This window comes from Larimichthys crocea, chromosome XVII (genome assembly GCF_000972845.2).
Source record: "Larimichthys crocea isolate SSNF chromosome XVII, L_crocea_2.0, whole genome shotgun sequence".
NCBI classification, from domain to species: Eukaryota; Metazoa; Chordata; class Actinopteri; family Sciaenidae; genus Larimichthys; species Larimichthys crocea.
Window position 1 is genome coordinate 16,538,992 of NC_040027.1, and position 10,430 is coordinate 16,549,421.

The 10,430-nt window shown below is 40.1% G+C and overlaps 1 protein-coding gene across 1 annotated transcript; it reads left to right on the forward strand.

Annotated features, from left to right (window-relative positions):
- The first annotated feature begins 7,296 nt into the window (after positions 1–7,296).
- LOC109141556 (granzyme B(G,H)) lies at positions 7,297–9,512 on the forward strand. The gene is made up of 5 exons (XM_019272387.2): positions 7,297–7,427; positions 7,507–7,657; positions 7,742–7,877; positions 8,930–9,190; positions 9,282–9,512. Exons 1-5 carry the CDS (start codon positions 7,370–7,372, stop codon positions 9,447–9,449), a joined length of 774 nt encoding a protein of 257 aa, XP_019127932.2. The 5' UTR covers positions 7,297–7,369; the 3' UTR covers positions 9,450–9,512.
- Positions 9,513–10,430: the final 918 nt, after the last annotated feature.

The following is a 10,430-nucleotide window of genomic DNA, read 5'->3' on the forward strand; positions in this document are numbered from 1 at the left end:
TGGAGGACCTCCCCGTGTCTGATGAAAGGTCTACGGTTATGAACTATGCAACTGAGCATCAAGGTCATTTACACACAGATGAGCCCTCCAGTGGCACAGGAGGCCACTCTGTCTTTTCAGTGAACAGAAAGGAGAGACCAGGATGAATAGTGGCTGTTTGGGGTGAATAAAGGCCAACCTTTCAGCCTGTCATAATGTGAGATTACTGTGACGGGGTACATGTCTGGTCAGAATGGTGTGAAGTCACACTGTAGTTCAGCTCCAGAGGTCTGGGTGCAGCACACAAATATCAGTATGGGGGGTCTGGAGGTACTGTTGCCATGCAAATGTCTTTGTCTTCAGCTGTGCACCCTTGAGGCATTGTTACATTTTGTTGTAAAGTAAAGACTACTTGTGTTTATTCTCCTTTTGTTACTGTTGTAGAAGATCAATACCACTTTCATGTCTGTATGCCATATATATGGAGCATATACTGGCAACTTAGCTTAGCACAAAGACTGGAAACGGGGGGGACAGCTAGCCTGGCTCTGTCCAAAGGTAACAAGACCAACACCTCTAAACGTATTAAACATATCTTGTTTGTTTTTATTCATACAAATACTGAAACTTCACTCTGTGTGCTAAGTAAAGGATAATGTACAGGAAGCCAGTCAATGTTGTGAAATAAATCCAAACAGAATTATGCTTGCTGTACATTATCCCACTTATTGCACAGCTACTCACAAAAGAAGTCATACATTTGACACAAAGTATTGATTTAAGAATGATTTTATTGATTTAAAAATGTATTTTATTGCATCTGCTGTGGTCATCTAAAGTCTATAATCATCTGCATCCACAGCAGTGGCCTGTTATTCAGAAATAACGGATCGTAGAATACCATAACCGACCAATCAGTATTCAACAAAGCTTTGTAATAAGCAAAGTTAGACAAACTAAAACAAAATGTTATTGTTACTTTTAGTTAAGTGTTATTTTCTTTAGTTATTTAGTTTCTTTTATAATTTCTTGTTATAATAAAACACTTGTATAATACCTATAGCTGTGCACAATACAGTACATTCCAGTTTTACAGGTGTCTCTGGGCATATGATCGTTATCCAAACCTCAGTTGGCACAGACATACTAAAACATGCCCGGCACAAAGTAATCCCATTTTCTGCCTGTTCTCTCGATTGACTCGCTTCTTTGTCAGTGTGTCCTCCATCTTTTCTCCTCTACCTCTCCACTCTCCCCTTTAAACCGTCCAAGAATCTCTCCTCTCTTCTTGGCCTGAGGGTGCGACTGGCTGTTGGTGCCAGTTCCAGGGACACCAAATGGGAGCTGTAATTATCATTGCTCCACCACTGTCCTGTCAGTGCTCTCGCCAGCAAAACAAGAGGGATCCTTTGGAAGTCCTGATCAAAAGCTTTGGCCTTTGATCATGAAGCAAAAGGAAAAACCTAAACACTGTGCAAAATCAACGAGGAATGTCCCAAAGAGAGCCCCAGAGAATGGAAATGACAGCCATCCAAAAGACATCCTCAGCTCCTCCTCTGCCATGATGTGTTGATGTCAGGAGCACAGGTGTTTGGGCTGTGTTTGATCTGATCAGTGTAAGCAGAGGACTTGAGAGAGTGAGTCATGCAATGATGTTGTTGTTAAAATGTCTGTCAGATAGCACCTGGTTGGCCACACGGCAGGTCGTGACGTTACGTTTCCTCGACGGCCTCTTCACAAGACGGAAACGTCTGCACACTCGAAACGCCGTAAAGTACAGTACATCCTCACATCTTTGCATCCGTGAAAACGTTACTCGGATTAAGGTATTCTCCCTGACCCAATAAAAATAGTGTTTATAGAGAAGATTACTTTGACTGCTTCAAAATTCATTTGCAGCTGAGTGACAGAAAAAATTAATAATAGAAGCCCATTTTGAGGGCCTTAGCCAAAATCTACAGGGGCACAAGTCATGCTGCTTCAGCGACAACAAACCACAGCCTCTGGAACCTTTGAAACCCTGTGTGGTCATTTTCTCTCACAGTGACTGAAAAGAACTGTGGTGGGTGGGAAAGAAAAAAAGAGCCCCTCGCCACTCATAATACCAATCTTATGTATGTAGACGAAAATGGGAGGGATGGGAGGGGTTGGGGGGTGGCAGACAGACTAAGGCACAATTTTAAAGCGCTTATTGAATTGCCATTACAGCTCCTGAGACTAATTGTGGCTGTTGTGTGTCTCTCGGTGGCCTAGGGGGCTCTGGAGTGGCCCTGTATGCTCTTACTCAGTGGGGTTTTCAAACCGAGTGGCCCTGAAAGAGAACAGGACCACCGTAGATCAATGGCAAACCTTTCACTCTTTCACAGGCCCTCGCTAATCCTTCTCATTTGTCTGCCATTTGTTGAGGCACATTCACAGTTCCCTGAATTTAGGATTAGGCCTTGTTTTGTTACAAAAACAGCCCAAGTTATAATGCTGAATAGATGGACTAAAGGGTGGACGACGGATGAGTGTGTGTGTGTGAGTTTGCGAGCATGTGTGTCTATGGTTATCAGATATACACTATGTTTATGACCAAATTCATGAGAATGAATGAACGGCAACACAGATATAAAAATTACAAATGTAGAATCCTGTATTGAGTGTATAGTTTAGCAATTTTGTCCTTGAATTTTAGATTTCAAACTCTTTGAACACAAAGTAATGATAAACCTACTTGTGTCTAGAAGGTTTGAAATCTAAAATTGGGTTCAGGGTTACACATAATGTGTTAAGGGTTAGGATTTAGTCACACATAAAGACAAAATTTTCATATTAGTTACTTAACTCAATACAGGATTCTGCGAGGTAAATTTCAGTGACTGTTTAATTGCATACAGGATCAATAAAAAGGTGCAAAATGGCACATGTTCACCCAGGATGTCTCAAACTGAGGGAAGAGTCCTCGAGTCCTACTGAGTTTGTCCCAGCATCAGCAAAAAATGTACACTCATAGCTGAGCTTTATGCATCTTTTTCATAAACATAGAAAGACAAGAAGAGAAAGGACAGAGCTCGCACACACACACAGTCACACAGACGCAGTCACACGGCCCATTTGTGGTTAGTTTACAACCACCTTAACAGTATATTGGCTGTTTTGGGTAACCACACGCTGCACAAATGGTCAAGCAATTAAATTTGCGTGAATTATTGCAACATTTAGTCTTGCCTCCTGTCTGAATTCACCTTTATAAAAGTATGCATCACAATTATTATCAGTTATTAAATATATAAGTATAATTTGTTTTTTTTTATTACTTATAAGCCGCTTAAAGGGGATTGAAAGAAGAATATCAGATCATTTCCAAAGCTATCTTATTCACGCTGTATTTTCATGGCTTTTATTTCACATGAGAGCAAAGACACTGTCCGCTCTCTTTATGAAAAAAAAATATTTCATAACAGTGAGGAAAAGCGTGAACAAATCGATTCATCACAGTCAAATACCTGCAAAGGAAATACATTTTCATTAAAGCTGCATTGATCCCCTTTGAAGTCAAGAGTTTGTCCTCATTGTGCTCTGTCTCAACCTGTGAGAGTGTACTTGGACAGTCTTGGCAGCATGCAGCAGAGCCATCAGACTAGGGCCTTCTCATCACTGAGTGGATTAGTGTTCATGTCTGAAGCCACTTACTGGACATTAGACAGGGCTGCTGAGTGGCACATGCGCCACATTTCCCCTAAAGCCCTGCCATGCCATGCCGCAGGTATGTGGTGCCGACTGGCCAAACCCCATGTCAGGCATTCTCTGGATGCCTGCAGTCGTGCCAGACACCAGGGGACAGGGTGAAAAGATGGACGGAGGGATGATTGTATGAATCAGAGTGGATGGAAAAGTAAGGGAAGTAAATGAGTGTAATCTAATATGGCTGGAGGAACAGAAAAGTGAGTGCTGAGAAAGAAAATGAGAATTTTAAAGTAAAGTTTAAAGTTAGAGAGGGGCAGTGTGCAGACAGAGATGACATAGTGTGTGGATCTGTGGTAACATTTGACTGATGAGTTATGTTGGTGGTGATGAGAGAATGCATACCCCTCGTATCTGCACAGCAAGCATGGAGCTAGTGGTTAACTTAGATTAGGAACATCCAGTCTGACTGTGCAAAGCTTAAAAAAATCCACCTACCAGCACCTCTAAGGCTTAAGTTATATAAACTGAACAGCAAGTTGTTGTTCGCATGAGAGATCATATTTCGTGGCCGATTCCTAGAGTCCCGAAGTCACTGATAGGTTACCAAGCAACCAGTGAAGACTAATGCTATATAATGTGTTAATTAGTGAGCTTTAGAGGCGCTAGTAAGCAGATTTTTTTAAACTTTGGACAGAGACGACAGTTTCACCCTGCTTCTGGTTTATATTCTAACCTAATTAGCTGCTGGTTGCAGCTTCAAACTTCAGATTTGTTGTACAGTGTGACATCTATCTTCACATCTAACTCATAGGAAGCAAATATATCCTTACTTTTATGTAGCCCTTATGTCCTCACCTGTCTTGACTTTTCCCATTCTCTCAGCGCACACATCTATAACCACAAAAAGCAGAAATAATGTGCAATCAACATCAGGTCAAGGACATACTGTAGACAAAGACACACACAATGCCTTACCCGCGTTGGATCTCTTTATTTAGCTTCAGCTACTTATTGTGACACTTTTTCACACAGTGCTGCTTTTGCGTGTCACTAAGATCTTACCGAAGGGAGAGCAAATTTGCCTGCATATCAAGTACTGATAAGGCCGGGTAATCACGCTACTGTGACCCATGTTTAGTGGCACTGAGAGAACATAAAGGTCGCATCACACCCGTAACTGTAAAACTGTCAAAATATGATAATATAATCAAAATATATAAAAGCAGTCAGATGAGAATGTACAAAATCTAAGAATATAAGACGATCACTGAAAAGGTGGTGGCAGCCTAAAGGGGCACAGACCATCTCCTATATAGTTTGGCCAGCTGAGGAAAGGCCAGCCACATGTTGGCCAACATCCCAGTCAACATCACGAGGTTGTCTTTGGCTGTTAGTGACTGGAAAAGACCAAAGTCAGTGCTGTTTCATGCAAAGTTTTAGCCGTGCCAAAGCCTATCCACCCTGCCCCTCAAGCCCCGCTGTGTGAAGTAATTCTTCATGCCAGTGAAACCAGACAGACTCTGTGTTTTGTCACTGCATGCATGGTGATATTTTTTCAACTTCAAAGATTAACAAGTGGATGTTCCTCCTTAAAAGCAAAAGTTTTTTCATGTACAATGTCAAGCTTCTTCTTCCTGTAAGGAAGTTTGAAATACGGGGTTAAAACCTGTGGGCTGTATCATTAGCAAGACGGGCAAATTTCCTCTGTCAAGGCTTGTCATCACGTTATAGGAGAAAGAACTTCATCCACTCCAACTTAGTCCGTAAGGGAACAATCTTCCACTTAAATCCTGGCTAAAAGGATTTAGGACTTAAAAAACAAGCTACATTTAATGTTTATTTTATTCTGTACCATAGACACATATGTAGACAGATTGTAGAACAGTAACAGTGAAAATAAAGCACACTCGCAAGGCAGCTGTGTCTCTGGAAGTTGAACTGCAGGCCAAACTCAGGAGCCCAAAGGACCAATGACAAATCCCTCCTGCCTTGACACTTTTGTGCATTATATTAAAAAGCACATGATAGTGACACAGGGCCTCTAAAATCCTTCTTGTATGTAATATGTTTATTCGTCTAAAGAGCCACAGTAGTATATTCACTTACAGTATTAACAACTTTTTAAAAAATGTTTTTTTTTTATGCCACTAGTTCTCAACCTTTTAGAGTCAAGGCCCACCAGAATAATACAGTAGATGTGTGCTATCACTGTCCTACCTTATAAACAACCTTTAAGGTCACAAAGTTTGACATACCACCCTGTGCATTTGCAGTGGGATGACTTGCTGTTTCGCTTCAAATGAGGGATTTTAGTGGACCACAGCAGGCGGACAGATGTTGTTAGGAAAATTCATTAGACAGCTCAATTTGTGACATTATATTAGATTTGCTCTGATGGACAAGCGGCACCCTCTGATGGTCAAAAAGCAGAGTGATTTTTAAAGTGTTGTGTGCTCTGGCACTCTCTGCTGGATATCATGAAATAAGTAACAGCAACAACTGAGATAGACTGAGGTAGACTAGTATGTCACGTTAAACTTGATGGCATCCAAATGCAGCTCTGGAAAGAGCCTTCTTATTGAGAGAAATGAGTCAAGGAATAAGTTTTGCACAAAAATGAGGTGCACCACTATTTATTTTTTTGAGTAGACAGAAATTACCACCAGAGATTTGGAGATACATACCAGAAGTAGTTAAAGTAGTGTTTTAAGTGAATGAATTAAGTTTATTATTATGTTTATTATGAATGAATGTAAAAAGCAGGTGGCGGTGGCTGAAGGCTGGCTGGCATCTCAGGTGAAGTAAGGAAAGAGGATTCAGTGGAGAACACTGGCTGAAAAAAGCAAGACACACTGGAGAACTGCACACTTGAGGAGTCTCAACATCACAAACAAAGGAAGGTACTGCAAAACTTGCAGTTAAAAACACAAGAGTAACACTGTTATATTATTAGCAGGAGTGATTGCTGGATGGGAGACAGGTGTACCTTGTTGCTAAGACCTGCATAGCCATACACACTGCACAGAGACAAAACCAAACAGCAAAACAAGAATAACCATGACATATTGTTTAATGTACTACAGAAAGGCAGAAGGCATAGCTGAGGTTGTTTCTGTAACTTGGAGTGTTGGAGTGGCACCCTCCTTTTGTCTTTGTCCTTGGTCTGACTCTGGCCCTTTTTGGTGGGAATGTGATGAAGCAACTTGACATGTTTAATTCTGGGCAATTAAACTTTAACAGACTAGTAATATGAGCAATATGCTTTTAAAGACTAGTGTCTAATTATAATTAAAGACATTAGTCTCAAAACCAGTGCTAGAATATGAAGTCTCTGTTACTCTGTTACTGTTTTCAAAAGCCAACCCGCAAAGCTTACAACCAGAAAGTAGCTTTACAGCAAAGAATCTTATCTATAAATCTAGTTTTTCTTTTCTTTCTAGTATCTAAACAGGGAGAGCATGTGTAAGGAGGCCCTGAATAAAATACAGAGACTGCAAGACACTGAAAGTGTGAGATGCAAAAGAAAAAATGTAAGTTTTGCATGAAAAAAAGGAGGAAGGGCAATAGTGCACAACTCCTCATCACTACGAGACAGTTGAAAATGCACAAATAATGACAGGATGTGACTTTTGTCACATTAAGGTGACAACCACAGGATCTTTTAGTGTGCAACCTGCTGCATGAAGGGGTCTTCAGCAACCCATGGCTGACAGTCGCCAAGATGCATGCTCTGCACACGTTGTTGCTTTTTCATGTTCTGACATACTTCGGAGGAAATGGTAAGATTATCTTTTTTTGTTATTATTCAACTCACAAATAAGACATTACTTAATTAAAGTGTTCTACTTATCTTTTTAGCACTTGGGAGTGAAATCATAAATGGTAAAAAGACCAAGCAGAGCTCGATGATGTATATGGCGTCAGTGCAGGACAAGGGACGCAGACATGTATGTGGAGGATTCCTTATCAGTGAAGACTTTGTAGTCACTGCTGCGCACTGCGACGACTGGTGAGTTACCTCTCCTCTTTAATCTTTGAATCACCCAAATATGATTAAATAATTCTGTCACTTTTGAAATCATTATTCATACAGGAAACCTACAAGTGTTGTTCTTGGTACCCACAATCTGAAGAAGGTTAATGATGAAACCATGAGATACAATGTGAAGAGGTGCAAACACCCATTTTACAAGGAAGTTGCATCTGGGAATGACATCATGCTCCTCAAAGTAAGTAGATACCTATTCAACCTCATAGTGTCAGATGATATCATGTGTCTTTAAGGACAGATTATTAGGGCAACAACCACTGCCAATCACAAAGCAATAATAACAATAATAATTCACCATTCTTTGTTACATTCAATACTTCGATACATATAGAGTCTACACTGGTACATACTTCCCCCAGGAAGTACTAAAAAGCTCATAGTCTCTCACTTTCTCCTGCCTAGATCCACTACTACTCAAAACACCTTAAATACTGTTAAAAAAAACTCACTTAAGTAAAATATTACAAAGTTTAACTTTGTTTGAGCATTGCAGATGGTGATGGACATTGTCCCCATTCACTTGTATTACAATTGCATGTCCCCATTATGCCCCTAATATTGCAAAGAACAACTGTGCCCTCTTGAAATTATACATTGCCACATGGTGCCCTACATGCTAGAAAAGGTCTTGGAAGAGTTTCACCATAAGTGTATCGGTTTCTCCTATTTTTTCACCACTGTTTATGGTACATGCAGTACTTAATGCCTTTGACACTTCCTGTACATGCCGAGCCGAAGCCCACATGCTAAAGAATACAAAAGAGACCACATGGGGGCATCAGGGCTCATCATTTTCACTGATGCACACACCATGTATGATCAGTTGATAGTAAGACAACTTTTACTCAGTGTTTATATTGTTTTACATATTGATATCATTGCCTATAATCACACAAACACAATTATCTAAGAATAAAAGTAAAACACGTCATAGAGTTATCAGCTTTATGTAGTCTAAAGCTTTATATTTTGGGAGGATGATGAAGCTTAAGTTGCTGTACCTTCACTTGATATCCAGATATCCTGTTTGTGTGCCCTGCTCTTTGTGTCTTGTGAGGTGTGCAGCACCAAATACTGGAAAACCATCATCAAACATCACAGCGCTAGCACTATCTCTATTATAGTAGCTCCATCTTTCAACCATTTTTTGTCACCCTGTTTACTTGTGCAATGTTATGACATGAGTTTTTTTTTTTTTTTTACTTTTGCTTTCTTATTTTATGTCTCCAGCTGTCTAGGAAAGCTCGCCGGGGCAAAAAAACAATTAAGCCACTTCAACTTCCAAGTCAGGACCTAAAACTGAAAGAAGGCAAAAAGTGCAGAGTAGCTGGATGGGGCTTCACAAGGTCTCATGGTGAAATTGTTAACGATCTGCAAGACGTGGACGTTCCTATCATTAACCTGGAAAAGTGCCAGAAAGCATGGAGAAATAAACTTCCTGCCAATGTTACATGTGCCGGTGGATATGGCACAAAAAAAGGATTCTGTCAGGTATGCTTTTAAAAATTGCTGGTTTGTGATTTAAAAATGATATAAACATTTTAAATAATGAATAAACAAATTAACCTTTTCCTCTTTGCAGGGTGATTCTGGTGGCCCTCTTGTGTTCAAGGAGAAGATTGCAGTTGGTATTGTTTCCTTTAACAGCGACTCTGACTGTAACTACCCTACCGGTGTGCCCAACATCTATACAGACATATCAAAATTTGTCCTCTGGATAAAAGAAATCCTCCAGAAAAAGACCTGTTAAACAGAACAATGTTACAAATTGGTTTTGAATTGTGTTTGAATAAACTTTGATTGTACTGATGCATTTCTGAGTCACTTTGTTAGTCAATCTGCATAACAAGTGAACTTTGTGTTTCCTACAGTGACACCTTTCATCACTAATCAACACAAATGCAACTAACTCTACTAGAACTGTTATATTTTCCTCTTATTGCTCTGCTATCACTGCTCGAAGTGGAAAGATTCTGACCTCTGCCTGCAGCACAAATCCCATTAGTGTTTATGGCATATGTTTGAATAAAGCCCACAGTAGCCACAGTCCAAATGGCACTTGAAAACAGTACAGTTTTAAGGAGTTTATTATTCGAATGAACATAAAAAGCAGGTGGCTGAAGGCTGGCTGGCATCTCAGGTGAAGTAAGGAAAGCAGGTCAGAGGATTCAGTGGAGAACGCTGGCTGAAAAAAGCAAGACACACTGGAGAACTGCACACTTGAGGAGTCTCAACATCACAAACAAAAGAAAGGTACTGCAAAACTTTAAAAACACAAGAGTAACACTGTTATATTATTAGCAGGAGTGATTGCTGGATGGGAGACAGGTGTACCTTGTTGCTAAGACCTGCATATCCATACACACTGCACAGAGACAAAACCAAACAGCAAAACAAGAATAACCATGACATATTGTTTAATGTACTACAGAAAGGCAGAAGGCATAGCTGAGGTTGTTTCTGTAACTTAGACTGTTGGAGTGGCACCCTCGTATGGTCAAAAAGTGAAGAAACTATTAAAGTCTTTGGTCTGACTCTGGGCCTTCTTGGTGGGAATGTGATGAAGCAACTTGACATGTTTAATTCTGGGCAATTAAACTTTAACAGACTAGTAATATGAGCAATATGCTTTTAAGGACTAGTGTCTAATTATAATCAAAGACATTAGTCTCAAAACCAGTTAGAATATGAAGTCTCTGTTACTCTGTTACTGTTTTCAAAAGCCAACCCG

What these genes read in the sequence shown, in the direction of transcription:
- LOC109141556 (XM_019272387.2), top strand. Translation starts at nt 7,370, where the DNA reads ATGCATGCTCTGCACACGTTGTTGCTTTTTCATGTTCTGACATACTTC. An exon ending in GACATACTTCGGAGGAAATG is followed by an intron (nt 7,428 to 7,506) that starts GTAAGATTATCT and finishes TTATCTTTTTAG; the next exon opens with CACTTGGGAGTGAAATCATA. An exon ending in ATGACATCATGCTCCTCAAA is followed by an intron (nt 7,878 to 8,929) that starts GTAAGTAGATAC and finishes TTATGTCTCCAG; the next exon opens with CTGTCTAGGAAAGCTCGCCG.